Genomic DNA, 22,017 nt, shown 5'->3' with positions numbered 1-22,017 from the left:
TGTTTTTTTGTTGTTTTTTTTTTTTTTTTTTTTAAAATCCAGCTTTGCTACATAAATGCTTTAGATCTCATGGATATCCCTTGATTTATTTTTAAAAAGTCTAATAAAAAAACCCCAAAAGACATTAAATACCATTTTATATATAAAAATGCTTAGTAAAAATATAGTTTTGTTGCCCAATTAAAATATATTGCTGAGAGTACAGTAAAAACTGTCCTAAAGCCCACCCCTAACGGGCGCCGACTCTTTAATGGCCCTGGCAAAGTCTTCCTAAAAGTTTCTCCCCCCACTTCTGCAAGTCCGCCTGCCCTTGGGTTAAATACTGGGGGCAGGTCGCTTTGGCTCGTCCTGGCGGTGGTTGTTGCAGGCAGGATTTAGTGGAATTGGCTGAAAAATGCCCCTTGGAGCTGGTGGGAGCTACAGCTACGCCCTGCCGAGGGCTGGAGCGGGGAGCGCGGCGGGCAGGCTAGTGCTTGGGAAAGGCGTCTAGCTGTGTTATATAGTTATACGGTATATCAGTGAGTTCAGCATGTCGTTTTTCTCTTAAAAAAACCCAAAATAATAATAAAAAAAAACCAAAACAAAACACAAAACCCCAACCAAACAAAAGAAAGCGATGCATTTAATGAGATAACTCTAAATATTATGGAGCACGTGGTTAAAGGAGGATGGCTTTTTGTTTTCAGAGGAGAGCCGGGGCTCTCCCGGTGCGAGCATCGGACGGCGGGGCCAACCTAACCGGTGATGCAGGGGCTATAGTAAACAGCGCTGCTGGCATCGGACAAGGCGGATATCAAGCTGCTCTCCTCGCAGGAGATGCTTCTAGGAGTCACTTTGGACAAAGAGACATGGTAAGGGAGTCCCGAGGCTTCGGGACGAGTCCTGCTCATGTTCAAATATTGGTCAAACTCGTTGCGGTCAACGTCTGTCCACAGCTCGGTTTGGTTCAAGTGATCCACGCTCTCCATGTGGTGGGCTTCGGGTGGGGGCGAGAGCTGGCCCAGGTGGGCGGAAAGCCCGTTCTGAGTTCCCGAGCACATCTGGTTGTAGTATATGCTGGAGGGATGGGGAGTCCTCATGGCGTCGGCCAAGTGCGAGGGGGTCTGCGCGTAGGGCACCGCCACGTCCCGCCCCATGCACTTCTCCTGGGGAAACTCCATCTGGTGATGGTGGTGGTAGCCGCGAAAGGGCATCATGTTGCAGTCATCCTGCATGTGCGGAGGGAAAAACGCCGGCTCGGTTTGTTCCAAGACATCCAAGGGAGACATCTCAGGAGTTGGCAAGCCATAGTTTTCAATATCCGACCCCATGGAGTGGAGTTCTCTGAAGTGGTTAAGTGGGGGAGGCTGGGGGTGGCCCGGCTGGCTGCCGCCATGGTGACTCATGCTGAAGTTGTCACTGCAAGGCTGGGAAAGGTTATGCAGGAGGATATTGGGTTCCATCCTCTTGATTTTCTTGGCTTGCTTCTTTCTCCTTGGGCGGTACTTGTAGTTGGGGTGATCCTGGAGATGCTGGATTCGCAGTCGCTCTGCCTCTTCCACAAAGGGACGCTTGTCGCTGGCGCTCAGCGCTTTCCACGACTGGCCTGGAGGGGGAAAGCAAAGCTCTGTGACACCGGCTGGGCCACCCGGCGCTGGCCGAGGCACGGAGGAACCCGCGGGGAAGGAGCCCTTGGGGTGGGAAGGGCTCCCTCGGATGGTTCAGCACCTGAGCAGGGTCCCAGTGCTGGCACCTAAGGAAGGGCTGAGGAATGGGAGCCCAAGCAGGGCTGTCCTGTCCCCCCGTCCCAGCAGCAGGCTCGGGTTGTGCCCAGCACTTCAACACAGAGGGAGAATGGGGGTTCAATGCCCCGGGGGAGGCGGGGGGGGAGCCACAGGAACCCCTCTGCCAGGGCAGGGGATTCTGTCTCCCACTGTCCCCTCGGCACAGCCCAGTCCCCGGATGCTTCCCTGCATCCCGCATCCACAGCCCCGCACCTCTACGGCTCCAATTGCCCATCGCCAAACCCCGCACCCCCGTATCCTGAATCCCATGTCCCCGCACCCCCGTGTGCCTCCGCATCCTGCTGCCCCATCTGGCCATATCCTGCTTCCCGTAGTCCCGCATCCTGCGGCTCCCTCTACCCGTATCCTGCTTCCCGTGTTCCCACATCCCGCATCCTGCAGCCCCGGGGCCCCATCGCCCGCAGCTGCGTACCCCGCAGCCCTGCCCCTCTGCATCCCGCAGCCCCGTTTCCCTGCAGCTCTGTATCCTCACATCCCGCAGCCCCGTATTCCCACATCCTCCAAACACTGTATCCTGCAGCCCCATAGCGCCGCACCCCACAGCCCTCGATCCCCCAGCTCGGCATCCTTGCAGCCTGCAGCCAGCACCCCTTCGCCCCACACCCCGACAGCTCACGTCCCGCAGCCCTCTATCCTTGCAGCCCGCAGCCCTGCAGCGCCCTATCCCTGCAGCCCGCAGCACCCCATCCGTGCAACCCAGCTCCCTCGCTCCCATTTCCTTGCAGCCTGCATCCCGCAGTCCTGCTCTCTTGCAGCCTGGCTAGTGCAGCCCCGTATCCTTGCATCCCATGTCCCGCTGCCTCATATCCTTGCAACCTGCATTGCACCTCCCAATGCCCTGTATCCCTTCAGCCCGCAATCCCAGACCCGTATCCCTGCACCCCAATACCCCATACCCTTGCAACCCACATCCCCAGCCCCGCACCCCTGCATTCTGCTGCCCTGTACCCCCGCAACTTGCAACCCCAGCCCTGTATCCCTGCATCCCAATACCCTGTATCCCTGCAGCATATATCCCCAGCCCTATATCTCTATCCCACCGCCCCATACCCCAGCAGCCCACCTTCCCAGCCCCATAAGCACCTATCCCTACATCGCCAGCACTGCACCCCCACATCCCTGCATGCCTATCTCTGTACCCCAACATCCCACAGCCCTGCACTCCTGCAACCCAGATCCCCAGCCCCAAATCCCTGCATCCCCAGCCCTGTACCCCCGCATCCCACCGCCCTACACTCTTGCAACCTGCATCCCCACACCCCTGCATCCCCAGCCCCATACCCCTGCATCCCCAGCTCCGTACCCCCACATCCCACTGCCCTGCACTCTCACAGCTTGCATCCCCAGCTCCTTATCTCCACATCCCCAGCCCTATATCCCTGCATCCCTATCTCTGTACCGCCGCATCCCAGCGCCTTGCACTCTTGCAGCCCACAGCTCCAGCTCCATACCCCTGTATCCTCATACCCATACCCCTGCATCCCCATACCCATACCCCTGCATCCCTAGCTCCATACCCCTGCATCCCCAGCCCTGTACCCCCGCATCCCTGCGTCCCTAGCTCTGTACCCCCGAATCCCTAGCTCTGTACCCCATCATCCCCGAATCCCTAGCTCTGTACCCCGTACCCCCGCATCCCTGCATCCCCAGCCCAGTACCCCCGTACCCCCGCATCCCCAGCCCTGTACCCCTGCATCCCCGCATCCCCAGCTCTGTATCCCCACATCCCCAGCCCCGTCCCCCCACATCCCTGCATCCCCAGCCCCGTCCCCCTGCATCCCCAGCCCCGTCCCCCCACATCCCTGCATCCCCAGACTTGTATCCCTGCATCCCCAGCTCTGTCCCCCCACATCCCCGCATCCCCAGCTCTGTACCCCTGCATCCCTAGCTCTATACCCCCGCATCCCTGCATCCCCAGCCCTTACCCCTGCACTCCCGCATCCCCAGCTCTCAACCCCCGCATCCCCAGCCCCGTCCCCCCATATCCCTACATCCCCAGCTCTGTCCCCCCGCATCCCCAGCCCCGTCCCCCCACATCCCTGCATCCCCAGCTCTGTATCCTTGCATCCCCAGCTCTGTCCCCCCACATCCCCAGCTCTGTATCCCTGCATCCCCAGCCCCGTCCCCCCACATCCCTGCATCCCCAGCCCCGTCCCCCCACATCCCTGCATCCCCAGCCTTGTATCCCTGCATCCCCAGCTCTGTCCCCCCACATCCCCGCATCCCCAGCTCTGTACTCCTGCATCCCTAGCTCTGTACCCCCGCATCCCTGCATCCCCAGCTCTGTCCCCCCGCATCCCCAGCCCCATCCCCCCACATCCCTGCATCCCCAGCTCTGTATCCTTGCATCCCCAGCTCTGTCCCCCCACATCCCCGCATCCCCAGCTCTGTATCCCTGCATCCCCAGCCCCGTCCCCCCACATCCCTGCATCCCCAGCTCTGTCCCCCCACATCCCTGCATCCCCAGCTCTGTATCCCTGCATCCCCAGCCCCGTCCCCCCACATCCCTGCATCCCCAGCTCTGTCCCCCCACATCCCTGCATCCCCAGCTCCGTATCCTTGCATCCCCAGCTCTGTCCCCCCACATCCCTGCATCCCCAGCCCCGTCCCCCCACATCCCTGCATCCCCAGCTCTGCACCCCTGCATCCCCAGCCCTGTCCCCCCGCACCCCACCACCACCCCGCACTCCCGCAACCCCCCCCCCCCCCATCCCCCCGGTTCCCCCCCCCCCCCCCCCCCCAGCTCCTTCCCCGCTCACCCAGCATCTTGCTGAGCACGGCGTTGTGCAGGTCGGGGTTCTGCTGCGCCAGCCGCTTGCGCTCATCCTTCGCCCACACCATGAAGGCGTTCATGGGCCGGCGGATGCGGGAGTCCTCGCCGGCCTTGCCCTCGGCCCGGCCCGCCGGGGGGCTGTATCCATAGCCCGGCTCCGGGCTGGGCGTGCGGCTGGGGGCCGCGCCGCCGGGGGCCGCACCGCCGGGGCCGGGGGCAGCTCCGCCGGGGCCGGGGCCGAAGGCGAAGCCGGGCTCGGGGCTGGAGGGGCGGCTGGCGGGGGAGGCGGCTCCCGGGGCGGGGGGACGCGGGAAGGCGAGCCCGGGCTCAGCGGCCGGCACGGCGGCGGTGACCCATGAACAGTCGCCCCGGGGTTGCGATATCTCCTCTCGGCAGTAGTTAGACTCAGATATATTCATTCCAGCTGGACAGCACTTGGTGTCCGACCCGACCGGGTGCCGGAGAGAGAACCGGGTCCCGCCGCGTCCCACCGGGTCCAGCAGCCGCCGAGCAGCAGCCCCGCCGCTCGCCTCTCCCTCGCCTGCGCTTCTGAGGGGGAAGGATTTCGGGTCGGCTTGCTTTGTTTTGGTTTCTTTCCTTTTCTTTTTTTTTTTTTTTTTTTTTTTTTCCTCTTTTCTTTTTTTTTTTTTTTTCCCCCCTTTTTCCCCCCAAAAAAACTTTTGGGATGATGCTGGGCTGGAAGGGGCAAAATATAGCCGGGCTGGACCAATCAGCGGGGCGGAGGGGAGGAGGAGGAGGAGGAGGACGAGAGGGAGAGGAGGAGAAGGAGGAGGAGATGAGGGGGAGGAGGAGGAGACGGAGGAGGAGGAGGAGGAGGAGGAGGAGGAAGGGGGGCGTCCCCAGGCACCAGTAGGAAGAGCCACCCGGGGAGGGCCGGGCTGGGACCGGTGTGGACGCTGCTGCCCAGTTCCCTTCCTTCCAAGGAGAAGGGCTGTTAATTTTTTCCTCTGCCTTCTTTTCCTTCCTTCCTGCCTTCCTTTCTTTCTTTCTTTCTTTCTTTCTTCCTTTCTTTTTCTTTCTTTCTTTTCTTTCTTCCTTTCTCTCTTTCTTTCTTTCTTTCTTTCTTTCTTTCTTTCTTTCTTTCTTTCTTTCTTTCTTTCTTTCTTTCTTTCTTTCTTTCTTTCTTTCTTTCTTTCTTTCTTTCTTTCTTTCTTTCTTTCTTTCTTTCTTTCTTTCTTTCTTTCTTTCTTTCTTTCTTTCTTTCTTTCTTTCTCTCTTTCTTTCTTTCTCTCTTTCTTTCTTTCTTTCTTTCTTTCTTTCTTTCTTTCTTTCTTTCTTTCTTTCTTTCTTTCTTTCTTTCTTTCTTTCTTTCTCTCTTTCTTTCTTTCTCTCTTTCTTTCTCTCTTTCTTTCTTTCTCTCTTTCTTTCTCTCTCTCTTTCTCTCTCTCTTTCTTTCTCTCTCTCTTTCTCTCTCTCTTTCTCTCTCTCTTTCTCTCTCTCTTTCTCTCTCTCTTTCTCTCTCTCTTTCTCTCTCTCTTTCTCTCTTTCTCTTTCTTTCTCTCTTTCTCTCTTTCTTTCTCTCTTTCTTTCTCTCTTTCTTTCTCTCCTTTCTCTCTCTTTCTTTCTTTCTCTCCTTCTCTCTCTCTTTCTTTCTCTTCCTCTTTCTTTCTTTCTCTCCTTCTCTCTCTCTTTCTTTCTCTCCTCTCTCTCTCTCTCCATCTCTCTCTCTCTCCATCTCTCTCTCTCTCCTTCTTTCTCTCTCTCTCCTTCTCTCTCTCTTTCTTTCTTTCATTTTTTTTTTTTTATTTTGCAAGCCCCTTTTCTGGCTACATGCGATCTGCCTGTGCCTCCTGCAGCCCCAACGAGCCAAGGCAGGGAAGTGTTTAGATCTGCCTCCCAGGCTGCCTGTTTGCAGGCAGACAGGGATGCTTGGGGCTCTGCATTTATTTTTCTTATGACTTATTTTGTGTGTGTGTTTTGGCCAGCGTTCCCGGTCCGGGGTCAGGAGCAGCCCTGGGGTGAAGGCAGGGGGGAGCCCTCTTCCCCTGGCCATTTTCTGGTGGGAATTTCAGTGCCGAGGGGAGAAACGGCTCCTTGCTTTTAAGCACCGTTCACATGAAAAGAAACGTGTTTCCAGCCCGTGAGACTGTTGAGGAATAGTGGGTTCACCAGCCGACGGGTGACTGCGGCTAAAACCTGCCTCCCGAGCCGCGCTGCCGGGGCTGGCGTGGCGCTGCCGTCGCCGCACGCGCCGCGGGCACGGTGGCAGACCCACGGCACTCTGCCATCGGCAGCCGCGGAGAAGCGGCTCGTCCCCCGCCACCAGGTCACCGCTCTGCTCGCTCGGCTGCCGGCCAGCAGAGATTCGCAGCGCCGAGAGCCAGGCTAGGTGGTCTGAAGGTCCTTCCTGCCCTTGGCACGGAGGAGTTATGAACTCTGCGGGACTCATTTGCAAACGGGACCTGCTTGCATGCTGTCCCTGCTCCCCGACACCCCCCAGGCAATCCGGCTGGTGTGTGAAAGATGCCCCAGCTCTGGGGATCTGCATCCGAGCCCCCTCCGGCTGCGGACATGCCGGAGACCCCAGCTTGAAATGTGAACCTCAGCGTTAGGAGGACTTTGGGGCACTAAGTTGTGCAAGAGCCCAGCTCCCAGCCTCCTTGCAGCGGTGGGGTATTGCATGCCATGGTTTGTGTGTGTCTGGAAGTGATTTGGAAAAGCCAATCTGCTGTTAACCCTAAACAAAACAAAGGCCCTAAAAAATAATAATAAAAAAAAAAATTTGGAAAAAAAAAAAATCTCTTCTCACTTATTCTTCAAACACTAGCCAGGAGCTACAGAGGTTTGGGGTTAGATTTCCTTCACGTTCCTGGAGCCTTTTGTTAATATTTTGCAAGAGCAAGTCAGCAGCAGTCCACGGGAGAGCCCGCACGGCTGCAAGGAGCCTCCTCTCTGCTCTCCCCCGTTGTGCCCCGGCCGTGCAGCCGAGGAAGGGGCTGGAGCATCGCCACGCCGGAGGAGCAGCCGCGTGCCGCCACCCAGAGCCGAGCCCCTGAGGCACCGGAGGCTTTGGCTCTTTGCCCCTGCCCTGGGAGCAGCAAGGTGGGTGCTGGGGGGGAGCTGGGGGCTCCCAGGCTAGGGTCTGTGGCTGCTTGTGGGGTGAAGTGAGCAGCCTTTGGGGCAGTTGGTCTGGGAAGCCGCTGGGATATCCCAGGAACATCCCCCCGCCGCTGATCCTGGCCATTCTCCCAGGCTTTGGCCAAGCAAGCCACGCTTTCCCCGGTCGCATCCACCCCGTGGCCGCCTGCATGGCCCCAGCAGCATCTTTGGCCTCCGGGTGGGCTCAGAGCTGCCCCGGAGTCAGGGGCAACCTGGTGCCACAGGTTGGCATTTGGGACACGGCGGGGATGAGCTGCAGCGGGGTAGCAGAGGGGACAGCTCTGATTTTTTCCGTGCCCTGGAAACAAACGCTGAGAGCTGGGGCAAACCCTTGCAGGGAAGGGGGGAGGCAGACGCAGCGCTTCGTGCCTGCCACGCTTGCTGCGTGCCACCGCTCCGAGCGTGGGCCTCCTGCGCCCGGGATGGTGCCAGGGGGCTCGGGATGCTTTCCTGACGCAGGGATGGCGTGGGGTGGGGGATCAGAGCGGTGCTGCTGCCCCTGTTGCGCTTGGGGTAGTTTGGGACCTCCTCTGCCCACGGAGCAAAGCCAGGCACTTGGTCCCCAGAGCAACGGTGGGGTGCAAACCCTGCCTCGCAGCGCGTTTGCTGTCGGTGCCGCATCCCAGTGTGGGGATGGAGGGGGGGGAAGAGGCAGGGAGGGTGGTGGAGGGGGGAAAGGAAGGGCATGGTTGTTGGAGGAGGAGGGATGAGAGCTGGGAAGCAGGGAGGGAGGGGAAGGAGAGCTGCGAGGGGGGGATGGAGCAGCATGCAAGGCACCCAAAAACGCCTGGGTGCAAAAATGCCTGGGCGCAGCGCACCCAAAAATGCCTGGACCAGCCCAGGAGGGGGATAGGGGGGGACAATGCTACACCGCTTTGTTCCCCCTCCCCACAGCCAGAGCAAAAGCACCCTCACCCAGCCGGGGTGTGGGGTGAAGGGCGTGGGGTCTGTGCCCAGCTCGGCTCTCCCGGAGCGGGGACACACACACACAAAACCCCCTCCTTTTGCCCCACTGCTCAGGGGACATGGGGATGCGACACGGGGTGATGGTGAACCACCCCCCCCTCCAGCCCTGGCTCCCCACCCACCACATCTGCGACGGGGAGGAAGCACTGGACATCCCCGGGCAGAGATAAGATCGGTGCGAGCGCTGGCTGGGTGACCTCTCCCTGCACCCTCCTCGCCGGGCCTGGCGTCGGGCGAGCTGGACCCTGGCCCAGCACTCAACGTGAGAAGCTGTACATATATTTTTTTCCCTTTTTTTTTTTTTTCTTTTTTTCCCCCCTGTTTTATTAGGCTGGCAGCTTCCCACCCCCACCCCAGCCCCCGGTTTCCCTTCCTAGCATCCCACGCAGGCTGTATATATATATTTTTTCCTTTTTTTCCTTTTTTCCCCCTCTTTTTTCCCCCCTGTTTTATTGGGCTGGCGGCTTCCCACCCCCACCCCAGCCCCCGGTTTCCCTTGCTAGCATCCCGCGCAGCCCAGCACCACACCTAGCAGAGGAAGCGCGGTGGGGACGCCAGCCTCCGCTCCCCGCCACAAAGGCATTTTCCCTCCCCGCCTCCAGCCTCAGCCTCTGGCTGCCGGTTATTCCTCCCAGCCAGGCCCGACGCCGAGCTCCCACCCGCCTAAAAATAGCTGCGGCACCACCTGGACCATCCCAAGGGGTCTCGGGGATTTGGGGGCTTGAAGGGGGGTTGGGGGGGGGGTGGCAAGGAGGTAAGAGCGAGCGCCGCTGGCTGAGCCTGATGGTTATTTCTGCTGCTGAAAGTTGTGGGTGGGGGCAGGAGCCCCAGGCTGGGCTAGGGCCTGTGCAACCAAATCCAAGGGGTTTACCCCCAAAATTTGCACCCAGGTTACAGAGGTGGCAGGTGGGTGCTGGCAGGGCCCCCGCAGCACAGCGGCAGCAAAGCCCCGAACCGTGGTGGGAAAATTGCTTTTTATTCTCATTTTGCAGCGGGTGCAAGGCACCAGGGGAGCCGTCACCCGGGCAGGGGCAGGAGCAGGATCGGTCCCTGGGCCTGGGTGCGGGCACCGCACCCTCCCGCGGTGGCCAGCGCCGCCTTCGCTCGGTCGCACAGACCAGCCTTGCTTCTGGGTGTGTTCACACCGCTAATGAGTTCATCACCAGGCAATTAGCGGTGCGGGGCTGGTGCCTCGGTCTGAGATCTTTCACAAGAAGAGATTTCTTATTAATTGCAGCTAATAATTATCTTTAGGCCACGCCGCACAGGTACCCGGAGCGGTGCGGCCAGCTGGGATGGACGGGACCTGCACCGGCACCCGCTTCTCCATCCCGAAGGAGATGCTCCTCACCAGGGGCGACTGAGGGGAGCAGGGACAATATGGGGGGACTCACGCAGGGCTGGCCAGGCCGGTGGCTCCACCGGTGCCCTGAGAGGTGCCCCCCACGCCGGCGGGTCCCGTAGGTTCCCCTGGGGCTGGGGCTGCTGCAGCCTTTGCTGGAACAAAGGCTTCCCGAAGAAAGGAGCTTCCTGGAGAGCAAAGGACTCAGGGCTGGGGCTTTGTGTGAGCCCTGCCGGGAGGCTGAAGTCATCTTCTGGGAAATGCTCTGCCTTTCACCGGAGCCTCCCTTTTTCCAGCACCCAGCTCAGCACCCGGTTTCCTGGTGGACAAAGAGTTCAGTGGGTCAGGCGGAGGTGGCAAGCGTCGAGCGAGCTGGCCGGGGGCTGCCGGGCGCCGGCAGATGCGGCACGGCGTCCGTCTTGGGAGCATCCCGGCAGCAGCCGCGTGCCCGTGCGAGGGGGACATGTCCCCCATGTCCCCAACAAGGGACCAGACTCTTTCCCACCCAAATCAGGGCAGTGGGTGCAGAATGGGCAGTGGTGGTCAGCCCCAGCCCCAGAAAAGGCCGGCTCAGCTGTTTTCTGCTCATTTGCTCTTTTTCTTCGCTTCTAGCTCCATCTGACAAGTGAAGGGCAGTGGGGACAGCGGGAAGGTGCCCTGGGCCACAGTGGCTCTCAGCCCCAGCACCCTGCTAGCCCAGGCGCTTGCTGCCACCCTGCCCCAGTGCCACCCACACCGGCAGGTCCGCAACGGCTGCGGGGCTGAGCCGGGAGCACGGCGCGGACGGCGCCGGCCAAGCCCAGCAATCAGGCACCGCATCCGAGGAAGCAGAGAAAGTTGTCTTTCTTTTTCAGCTCTTTTCAATAACCAGAGGTCAGCCTTGTTTATACAGGATTATAACGGGAATGGCAACAGCCATACCCATTGTGCGAGCGGCGAAACCCACGGCTGACCCGAAAAAGCTGTTCCGGCGCGGCCGGTGCAGCCTCCTGGGTGGTGGCCAGAGCCCTTGGTCCTCACCGGGGCCATCCTGCCTCCCCTTCCCCTTCCCACGGCCCCTTCTTGCACAGCCCTGGCTCTCTGCTGATGGTACCACCAGCTTGGGGGGCTGCACTTCCAGCCACGTCACCCCGTGTTTCGCTCCCTGACCCGCTCCCCCCGAAACCCAGGGTGCAGCCCCCCCCACGCCCTGAGCAGGAGCGAAGCTTCTGCAAATCCCACCCGCGGCGCTTATGTCCGCCGGGGAAAGGTTTCGGCAGGGTGAGGTGCCCGAGGAGGGCTGAGCGTGGCGGCGGGCGCAGGGCATGCCCGCTGGCTGGAGTGACTTTCCCGGCAGCTGATTGCGGCAGCGGTGGTTGCTTTAATACTCGATTCCCATCACAGAGAGAGCCCAGGCTTTTAGGAAGGAAAGTCTTACACTTCTACCAACTATTTCAAGACTCCCATAAACACATTTTTGGTTCAGCATTAATGAATTACCTCAATGCAGAGCTACTCATGCCAAATACATGAACACAGAGTGTAGAAAAGCCGCCGAGAAGCAGATTTGGCTGCCATTCAGCTGCTCCGATCGGCACAAGTCCTTTTCTCGATTATAGCAAGAAAATGTGCTCTGCCTGTGGCATCGCATCCTCCCAGGAACAGGCAGCTGGCCGGCAGTTGGGCTGGGCAGAGCCTGGGCACGCCGGGGTTAGTCGCTCCTTCCGTCGCTCGAATTGGCACAAGATGCTCCTCGCTGGTGTCTGGGCAGGGGGTGCAGCCAAGGACCGGGATCCTGCTCTTTCCGCATGCCCAGGCTCGCTGCTCTGGCCCGCCTGACCTCCTCTTGGGTGCCAGAGAAAGGAAATCTGCAGTCAGGAGGATTTCTGAGCCTGGCTTCTTTGGGGAGGTGGGTTGGGGCTGCCTGTCTGTGGTCCTGCAGCCACGTGTGCCCACGAGCACCACGGCGGGATGCAGCTCCACCGTGGTGAACCTTCCGCAACCGTTGTCCCCTGCTTTCCTCCAACAGCAACGGCCCTGCCACGCTGGGGACTGCCGGGAGACGATGTCCCCCCGCCCAGGGAAAGCGCGGACACTCCTTTTGCAGAACCCTTTCTCAGCGGGGCCCTGCGGGCTCCCGACCTCTGCGCCCCGCTGCGTGTTCGCTCATCCCTTGCTCTTCGAGCATCGTTCAGCTGAAAGCGCCGTGGGCAAACGAGCTTCTGCTACATCAGGGATGAGGATGCCACATTCAAGCAGGGGACGGGAGGGGAATTAAGGAAGGCAACACAGCGAGGACACCTCCACGGCTTTGCCTCTCAGTCCTCAGGAGCTTGTCAGCAAGGGCTGAGCCGGTTATCGCTTCTCTGCTCCCTAAACCAAAACTCCAGCGGCGGGCAAGCAGGGGAGAGGGGGATGGCCGGCTGCACCTCTGCACCCACCGAGCCCCGCAGCACCAGCAGGAGGGTCGCCCGTCCTCTGCCTCGCCAGGAGAGCTGATGCAGCAGCACAGGACGCCTCCATCTGGGAAAGGTTTGCTGATCTCAAGAGCTGCTGCGGCTCCTGACGTGTTTTAACTCAGCACGAGGCATTACCTCACCAGCCTGCTGCAGATGGCAGATGGCTGCTGCCTGCGCCACGCTCCTCTCTCCCCTCTCCCGGCTTTGTCTGCAGCCCCTGAACCCCAGTCCTTTCCTCTCGGGTTTTCCATGTGCTGGTTAGTTTGCCCACAGGATCCCGGGGAGGGGGTTGCCTGGTTTCTGAGCATCGCTCCAGCCAGGCCTGGAGGAAAGGGGAGCCCTTTGCAGCATCCCTGGAGGAAAGGGGAGCCCTTTGCAGCATCCCTGGAGGAAGGAGAGCCCTTTGCAGCATCCCTGGAAGTGACAACCTTCGCCGAAGCTCGCCGCCCACCTCCTTGCACACGGGGTCTCGTGGCCACCTCTCTGCTTCGCCAAGGCTTTCACCACAGATGAGGACGGAACCTCACCTCCAGAGAGGACAGGGAAACCCTCAGTGCCAACCCCAAGTGGAAGAGAGGAGTTTTGGCTCAGAGCAGGGTAGACACTGCTGCTGTTCTGTGCTTCAAGTTCCCCATGTGCTGTGCAGGGCACGGGGCAACCCAGCCTCTCCTTGGGCCCTTTAGAGATGATCATTTCTCCAGCAAAGGGCAGGATGTATCAGGGTAATTTTGACAGAGTGCTTCTTTCCTGAGAGAGAACAATAATAATAATTACAGTAATAATACTAAGAATAAAGTAAAGAGCCTGGGAGCTTTCCCTCCCTGCAAGCAGAGGAACAACTTTTGCTTTTCAGTGCTGTGTTGGAGACATTAAGGGAAGGGAAATGACCATGAACGTGCTGCATTTGCAGCTCAAACCCCCGAGAACTGTGACATCCCCCCCCGTAAGTTGGGCTAAACCCGAGACTCAAAAGCTTGCCTCAGCATCTTTTTCTTCACTTTCGGATTTCAGAGCATCCTTTGTGCTGCAGCTCACGGAAAACAGCAGCAAAATCCCCCAGCAACGGAGCTGGGGCTTGGGGATGCTGCGAGTGGCTGCGTGTGGGTTCCGTGCGGGGATGCAACGCGGGAGGAGGAGGATGGCGTGGACCCCCAGGGATGAAGGCAGCGCTGATGCCAGGGATCCCTGCGGCTGGTGGGGTGCAGGGGGCCCGGGGGCAGGAGGGAGGCAGCAGGGAAGGGCTCCAAGGGAAAGGCTTTGTTCACAGGCCAGCCGGGAGCGTGCGAGGGCCTCCGGGTTCCAGCCTTTCTCCTCCACTTCGCTCCTGCTGTGCGCGGGAGCTGGGCCAAGGTGGAGCACGGCGGGGTGGAGCGGGTCCCTGAGGAAGGCAGGGGACGGCCGGCCGAGCATTTAGCCCTTAAATTGCCTGGGAAAGTGGTTCTATCTTTCCATCTCCCTCCAGGGCTCTTCTCTCACCCAAGTAGAGGCCGTTTCCCAGGCTGCTCGCCCCCCTCCCGTCCCCGAACACCTCCACCTCTGCCCTCCTCCTAACGACCCCTCTCGCTTGGCCCGTTCAACCTTGCTCAGATCTGGAAGCGCTCAGGAAGGAGAAGCAAAGGCTCACGGCAGAACGGCCCTTCGTGGTGTGCTCGAGCTGGAGAAATAAGGTTAAAGGCTCTTATCTGATGGAGCCGCAGCCTTGCCAAAGCCTGTTGCTATCAGCTCGGGACACATGTGCTATTGGCAAAGCTTCGGGGACACAATAATACAAACAGTTTTCATTGTCGAGTCAACAATGATGGGAGAAGGAGCCTGGTGCTATTACCGGTATAAAAGGCGCGCTGTAGGAAAGCTCAGGACAGGAGGATGCAGTCGGGATCAACAGCGGGGTTCAGCAGATTACAGTTATATTTGTGTTCGGGAAGGAGAAACCTTCCATCCCCAGCGGGCTGGAGCCAGAAGGATGGAGCCAGGGGCGGGGGGGGGGGTGTGTTAGGCTGCAAGGAAAAACTCTTAGAACAGCGCTGGAAGCAGCTGCAGCAAAGTGCTGAGGGCAGCGGGTTTGGGCAAGGGCAGGAGGCAGGTTTGCAGCCCGTCAGCCCGAGGTCGCGCTCTGCCGGCTCGCGAGAAGCCACCCGGGGGGAAAAAAAACCTCGTGGCTGTACGTGGCTGCAGGGGGCTGCGAGGCGAGGGGGGCTGCCAGGGGGGCAACCCGAGGTTTGCGGGGTCCTGCTGCGCCCTGGCACTACAAAGTCTAGTTGAAAAAGCCCACGTCGGGGTGCGCAGGGTGGAGGGGGGCGATTCAGTGCACACTGCCCCCCCCCCGCCCCGGTCCCCGCTGTCATTTGGGGGGAGAGGAGGATGATGGGGAGAAGGTCGGTGGTTCCACAGGGGCTGGTGCATGGGGTCCGTGCGGCACCTCTGCGTTTCGCAGGGGGAAACAGCCTTCCAACACCCACGTCGCGTCCCCCTCTCCTCTTCCTCCTCAGCTTTCCTGCACCCCTTTCAATCCAAAAAGGGGATTTTTGGACAACACACGCTCCTGGGCTGGGTTGGGTGAGTGGCACGGGAGGATGAGTGGGATGGGGCTACCATCCTGCTCAGGGCAGCAGCCCCTTTGAGGTGGCACCCATGGGGCTGCCACATGGCCACGGCTCTGCCTGCCCCAGCCCTGGTGCTGTGCCGTGCCCCTGGGACCCAGGCAAGCTCCTGATCCGTGATGCCACACACCGGCGAGGGCCAGAGAGGGGACTTAAGGGACGCAGGACCCAAAGCACGAGACAGAGGGTCTCCAGCCACCCGGCTGGCAGAGCGTAGGGACGGGGTGGTCAGCAGATGCGGCACCGGGACCGAGGCATCGTGCCATCCCGCCCCGTCAGAGGTGGATGGCGAGGTGACAGGGAGCACCGCCACGGCCGTGCCGGTGGTGGTGGTGGTGAGGAAGAGGACGCAGGTTCGGCGGCTGTCGTGCCACGGTGGCAGGGGGACGGCAGGCACAAAAGCCCCCACACCATGGGGGGAGGCTGGAAATCTGGGCAGGAGGTCAAGAACTTATCAGCTGCTGTCAGGGGCCGAGCGGGGCCGGGGTGGCCATTCCCAGCGGGAGCAATGATGTCAGGCGACGGCCGCGGCCGGGAGGCAGGAAGCCCGCTGCAGCCGGCGAGTCTGTCCTCCTCGGCCTTCCCCGTGTGTTCTCGTGAACAATGCATCCCGTGCTGGGGACACCATGAGCCTTGGCCCTCCCGCGCTGGGGACACCATGAGGCTGGGCTTCCTTCCCTACCAGCAGCCCCCCGCAGCCCCCTTGCACCCGCGGGGCTACCCTGGCCGCTGCTCCGCACTGGGGGCTTGCTCCCGGTCCACGCGGGCTGCGGGACGGTGCCGGCGTTGCGCCTTTCGCACGGGGATTTGGCAATGTCCGCTGCATCGCTGCAAGGTCTGGAGGGAGGAAAACGCGGCATGCATCGGCTGCAGCCTGCATCGCGCCGGCACTGCCGTGCCCCTGCCTGCGCAGGCAGGGCTGCCGCCGCGCCTCCCTGGATGACACATGTGGCCCCAGCAGGACACATGTGCGGGGCAGACAGGCTGGAGAACGCCAGAGGAAGCCATTGGAGAAAGGACGGCCGTGCCAGCTGCTGGCCTGGCCCTCTCCCACTCCCAGCTCAGTAAATACCCGCCTCGAGCATCCAGCCGTGCTTGCCCGGGTGTCCAGATATTCCATCTGGAAGCTGCAACGCCGATTACTCAAATTTGGCGAGGAGAACCTCCGGCAGGCCGAGGCGCTCAGCGATGCTGTGAGATGCAGAACAGCCTCTCCTGGCTGGGGGTCCGCCGGGGCGAGGGGAGGCATGAACCTCATCTCTGCCCTCCCAGCCCGGGCAGCCAGGGCTTGGGTTTTTCCCTCCCAGCCCTACGAGCAGCCCCCGCGCACCCAGGAGGCGTTCGGAGCAGTGAGGTGCAGCTGAGCTGGGGCGGGAGGGGGGCTGCGAACGCGTGCCCCTCGACGGGGCGAGGTGCCTGGTGACGAACGCCCAGAGGGAGAGGGACTTCCTGAGCACATCCAGCTAAAGGATGGTCCCAAGGCCTCCAGCTCGGCCTCTCCCTCCGCTCCCTCCACCCCACCCAGCACACCCTTGTTTTCGCAGAGGTGCCTCCGCGCCGGGGACGCGGCAAGCTCCGGTTGCCAGTGGCTGGCAGCGATGTCCGTGCTGGTGCCGACAGGCCGGCTGGCATGTTTTCCCCCAGGGAGGCTTTAGCAGGAGGCTGTGCATTTCTGGGAATTGTGTCGGGCAGGGAAGGAGGTTATTGTTCGAGCCGCAAGTGTGCGGCGCGCTGATGAGATCAGGGCTCGGGGCTCGGCGGTGGGGCAGCTGAGCCGCCTGCGGGGCGGCTGATGGGGCGATAAGCGGGAGAAGGCTCTTATCGGGGATCCCATCGCTGCGGGGATTGCTGGAGAGCAGAGGGCACTGGCAAAACCCCAGCGACCCCCAGGCTCTGCTTGGCCTCGCCACGCTGTTAGCACGGGGGCAAGGGGGTGTCCGGGGGGTTTCGAAGGCGGTGAGGCCGGGAGGACGCTGCCTTTGCCCTCCAGCGTGCCGCGGCGCAGCCGCCCACCCTGCTGACTTCACCCGTGCAGACCCTTCCTCCCAGTTCACCCAGCAGCCCCCTCAGGTACACGAATCCAGCCCCCAGCCCTAGAAGCTCTGACAGCTTTTAGATCCTGGGTGCCCTGGCCGTGGGGGGGAACCTGCCCTGCACGGCTCCCTGCAGCCGCGCTGAAGCAGCTTTCGCTCCAGCCCTGGATGGAGGAGGCCAAGCGCTGCCTGGAGTTCACCTTCCGCCTCGCTGGTGGGCAGCGGGAGGTGTGTGTCCGTGCAGCCACCATGTGGGCACCGTCCTCGTGTCCCCGTGGTGATGGAGGGACTGCTGTGGTGCCCAGCCCACGGCTGAAACCCCGAGGGCCTGGCGCTTCGGCAGGGCAGGGGAGGGTATTTTTGAGAAAAGGCCTCTCTGTGCTGCCCCAGCCCTCCTGGCTGAGCCTTCCTTCCTCCCTCTCTACCAGTCGATCCCTGTCTCCAGCCGCTCTGCGGTCTCAATCCCAGCCCCGGCTGCTCTGCCGTGTGCTTGCTCCACACAGGACCTGGGTCCCATTGATCTCAAACTCCGTGGGAGACAATATCAGAGCTCTGTTTGCAAAACCGCCAAGAGGAAGGGGCTGAGGGGGTCGAAGCCCTCCGCAATCCTCTGCTGCTGGGTGAGCTGAGAGGCGCTGTGTTAGCCCATGAAGCTAACCACCTTCCTCCTCCTCCTCCTCGGGAGGATGCCTCCCTCCACGCGCCGTGGCTTTTGACACCGAGCAAGTCACGAGAGCCCGAGGAGGACAGACCTGCTGCCACGGAGGGCCACCGCCATCCAGAGAGCTTCCCCACCGCCCTGGTCTGGAGGTCGTGCTGGTGAGCAGGGACAGCATAGGAAATGCTACATGGGAAAGCCCTGTGTGAGAGCCCAGGAGCCCCTGCCTTCCCACAGCAGACTTATCAAGGCACCAGTTCAGAGTGGCGCTTTCCATGGGCCAAAAGGGAAGTGCATACACACCAGACTTCTCGGGGTCAAGGATGCTGGGCAAGCAGCGAGGCGAGAGGCTGCAGGGGGCAAGGGAGGGAACCGGGGTGTGGGGAGGGAGACACAAATAGCAAAATGAATGGCTTGAACTTCCTATGTTTTATGGAGGCGAATAAAAGGAGACAGAGAGGGGGAGAGAAAGGAGACCTGAGCGCTTGCACACGCTCTCACGCACACACGGGCCAGCCCAGACCCCAGAGCCCGTTAGTGGCCAGTGCGGCACGGCAGCCTGCACCCCCCTGGCTGGCACGGCTCTGGGCCAGCTGCTTGTCTGGCCCAGAGTCCCCCGAGAACCCCTCACAAAGCATGACAGGCTGCTGCTTAGCCCTTATTCCTCCCCTTGTTTTTGAACAGCAGCCAGCAGAATTAAAAACGTTAAAAGGAGGAGATTTAGGGAACATCCAAAATGTCTCAGAAGAGCATCTGCCAAGCTGGAGGTCCAAAATCCACCCTGGTGCTTGCAACCAGCAGGGCCCAGGGGAACCATCATCTCCTCTGCGTCCTCCCTTCCACACTCCCCCTTTCGCAGGGTGGCAGAGGCCGGGCTACCACGCGGGGTGGTCCTGGCCACGTTCCCCTCTGTGCCTGCTGCCCACTGCAGCCAAATCCTGCAGCCCTTCCTGGTGCAGGACGTGTCCCAGGAGGTCCAGATGGCAGTGTCCCCAGGCACGGGCTGCTCACCAGCAGCTCCAGGACAGATGCAGCGGGAGGTTGTGGGGAGCGGAGGGCACGGAGCCTCTGTGAGCTGCTCTGCCGGCGCTGCACAGATGGAGCCTGTGGTATCTCCTGGGAGCCAGGCTGTTAGCAGGGCCTGTGCCACAAGACAGTGAGAGGTCCCTTGGCTCTTCAGAGGAGAAAACAGGACAGCCTGCAAAACAGAAATGCAAGTAACCCTTTGGGTCAAATTCTCCAGGTTTCTTAAGTGTTTGGATGGAGGATTTGGACCTCCAGGTTCAAATGCTCCTGGTGCTAGGGCTAGGAACCTGAGGACATCGGATAATTGCAGCAAGGAGCAGGACAAAAGGCAGATCTTGGGGCTGGCACAAGGTCATGTCTTGGGGATCGGTTCCACTGTCTCTCTCCTCCTCCTCTCGCAGATTTGAGTGGCCCTGAGCTCAAGGAGGAACAGCAAAGTAACCAGCCCCAGGGAGGTCAGTGCTGGGAATGGCTTGACTGTCATTGCAGGAGGGTGGCTGGCTGCGGGCATCCTCACTGGTGACGTGCAGAAGTCCTGTTGTGGCGGCTGCCGTGCCAGGTGGAGATGGCCGAGAGCTAGAAGTGAACCACCCAGCAGAGCTAGGAGTCCTCTGCTGCCACCAAGGCAGGCTGACGAGGGTGAAAAGGAGAGGAGACACATCAAAACCCCCTCCCCAAAGCCTATGGCAGCTGCTCCAATCTCCTAGCTAGAGTTGGCAGTGCTGGATCAGCGCTTGGGGTCTACCAGCTACTTGCTGTCCGTTGCTCCCTGGATGGGGTCTCTCGCTACCAGCTCAGAGCCCAGCGTGTCTGTCACCCAGGGACAGCCAACCTTCCTGTCCCTACGAGCCATAACCCCAAGGCTGAGATTGCGGAGGCCTGGGCACCCCTGAAGTTAGGGGGTGTCTCAGGACAGAGCTTCCCCAGGGGTCTCGTGGTGGGTTGGTGGGTAAGGCTGGGCCCAGGAGGGCCTCTCGTCTCTGCCTTCTCCAAGTAGAGACTAGATCGAGCCTCCGGTGATTGGGAGCAAGAGAAAGGGTGGGGTTTGGTGGCCGATCTCCAAACAAATGATGGTGACTTGAATCTGCTGGGGAGACTGGAAGCAAGGAAAGCTCATCGAAGTTGATCCAGCCCATCCGCCAGGTCCAAATCAGCTGAGAGTCACTTGGGAGATACCGTCACCCGGTGGGAAAACGAGGTGAGATTTTGTGGGCTTCTCTTTTGCAGCAAACTCTTCTCCTGACTCCAGCAGCTCTGCCTGCCGAGGGGAGCTGCCAGCAAGGCACCACGTACGGAGGCTTTCACGGTGCCTCTTGGTGTGCAGGGGTCAGCTAAAGCCCCCTCCCAACCTCTCCCCAGAGCCCAACCTCAGCGACAGACTCGCCCCTGCTCTGTTTTTAGCACATTCAAGTAGCTGCTTTCACAAGAGGTAAAAGAAAGTTCATGGATCCGTTGACAGATCAGCCCAAGCGGGAATTTCTCTGGGAATTCCTGCAATAGCAGGTTGGCTCCCGCGGAGGTGGAGTTTCCTCTGGATCTACCTCCACCCAGGCTTGGGGAGCGCTTCGGCCACCGGCTCCCTGCTCAGGGGGGCTGGGCTCAGCGACGCCACGGCTGCTTCCCAGCCAAGGTCAGCCAGAAACCCTCCCTGCTCTGCAAACGCCTGTCCTGTTAACCCTTGGGAAGAGCGGAGCCGCAGGCCGGCAGGGTCAGGCTGCAGAGCCTGCAGGCAGGCAGGCAGGGGGCATTCTCTTCTCCTGCCCCTCAGGCAGCAGGCAGGGCTGCAGGCGTGAGGATTTCATGCCGTTAAGTTCCTCGGGGACCCGCTGCCAACCAGGCAGCCGTGGGGGCCCTGGGCGAGGACGGTCCGCCGCGGTGGGAGGCCGGCGTTGGTGGGGGTGACGGGTTTCTCGCTCGGAGGCAGGGAGCGACGGGGGTGACGGCGCTCGGCCTCGGTGACTGCGCGCTCTGGAATCTGAGACACGTCCCCGGCCATAGTTGTGGTCAGGAACCATCTTGGCGTTGCAGTGACACAAACCACAGTCACAGTGGCAGCGGTGCCGCTCGAGCGCGCCTCTGACGCCAAGGACCGGCGTGACCCGACCCCACACACGGGACAGGCAGCTGCCTGCTTCCCAAGGACCTTCCCGAAGGTCCCCTTGTTGGGACTTGTTTCCTTCTCCCTTCGCAGAGGTAGGCCTCTCCAAAATGGCACCCCCTCGCTTCACGGCCAGACCCTGCCAAGGGTTGGAGGCTTTCCAGATGCTGCAGAGGCTCCAGACAGCGGGTTGGAGGGAACTCGTGTTCACAAACATGGGGCCAAGCCAAGAAGTTTCAAGGTAGCTCCAAGTGTTATGGCAGGGAGAGGGTCTGGAGCTCGGGTTTGGTCTGGGGCCACCTCTGCTGGTTTGGGGATGAATCGAAACATGTCTTGCACATCTGGGGAGCAGCTCTTGCTTGAGGGGATTGCAGAGGTCTGTTCAGCTCCATGCAAGCTGCCATGAAGAATAGCAAGCTGGCAGCTTTAGGTACCTAGCTGGCAGTTTTAGGGGACAGCCACCCAGCAGAGGTTTGGCACCGATCTGTTCAACGCTCCCCATCTTTGTGTGCCGGTAAAGCTAAACTCTGCCCTCAGTGACTCGGTTGCCACAGGACAAGAGCAGGGTTGGAGCTGAGCTCAAGACAGCCCTGCTTCCCAACCCCTAATTGCGCAGCCCGAGGCCACACGTAGCACATCTCCACGCTTTCGCTTGATCTGCAGCCCCGCCGGGGCAGGACACGGCCGCTCTTTACCAGCACAGTCAGGGCCCTCTGCGAAACATCCGCACTTGGCGAGGGCTGCGAAGCTGGCTGTGCAGGAGGAGGCATCGAAGTTCTCTCCCTGCCAGGAACCAGCTGGGAAGCACAACAATATTCAGCATCAAGTCCCACGGCAGCAGCTCCCGGGGGGGGGGAACGGGGAACGGGGACGTGCCGCCCTCGCATAGCGTACGAGTGCCATCTACAGGGGGGCTCTGCACCCCGGCCCGGGCACCCCCAAACCGTCCGTCCCCTCTGTTAATGAGTCTCATATCCCTAAGGCCGTGCTGGACTGGCTGCACGGCCCCACAGCTCGGTTTAGCCAGGCAGCGGGGCTAACCGCGGCGCTGAGGGCGACCCGCCGCCGGGTTGCGGCCACGGGAGATATTGCTGCGGTGCTCGATCGCTGTTGGAGCCTCTTCCCCGACGGCCGAGTCGTTGCTCGGGTCGTTTTTCAGGCGGTTCTGCTGCCTGGGCC

The 22,017-nt window shown here is 60.8% G+C and overlaps 1 protein-coding gene across 1 annotated transcript; it reads right to left on the bottom strand.

The window, feature by feature from the left end:
- Positions 1–734: 734 nt before the first annotated feature.
- SOX18 (SRY-box transcription factor 18) lies at positions 735–4,976 on the bottom strand. The gene is made up of 2 exons (XM_086474585.1): positions 4,544–4,976; positions 735–1,585 (listed from the first exon to the last, which is right to left on the bottom strand). The coding sequence occupies exons 1-2, from the start codon at positions 4,974–4,976 to the stop codon at positions 735–737; spliced, it is 1,284 nt and encodes a 427-aa protein (XP_086330711.1).
- Between the last annotated feature and the right edge of the window lie 17,041 nt (positions 4,977–22,017).

This window comes from Leptosomus discolor, chromosome 17 (assembly GCF_034619465.1).
Source record: "Leptosomus discolor isolate bLepDis1 chromosome 17, bLepDis1.hap2, whole genome shotgun sequence".
NCBI classification, from domain to species: Eukaryota; Metazoa; Chordata; class Aves; order Leptosomiformes; family Leptosomidae; genus Leptosomus; species Leptosomus discolor.
This window is presented reverse-complemented; position numbering and strand designations above follow the sequence as displayed.

What these genes read in the sequence shown, in the direction of transcription:
- SOX18 (XM_086474585.1), bottom strand. Translation starts at nt 4,976, where the DNA reads ATGAATATATCTGAGTCTAACTACTGCCGAGAGGAGATATCGCAACCC. An exon ending in CGTGCTCAGCAAGATGCTGG is followed by an intron (nt 1,586 to 4,543) that starts GTGAGCGGGGAA and finishes TTCCCCCTCCAG; the next exon opens with GCCAGTCGTGGAAAGCGCTG.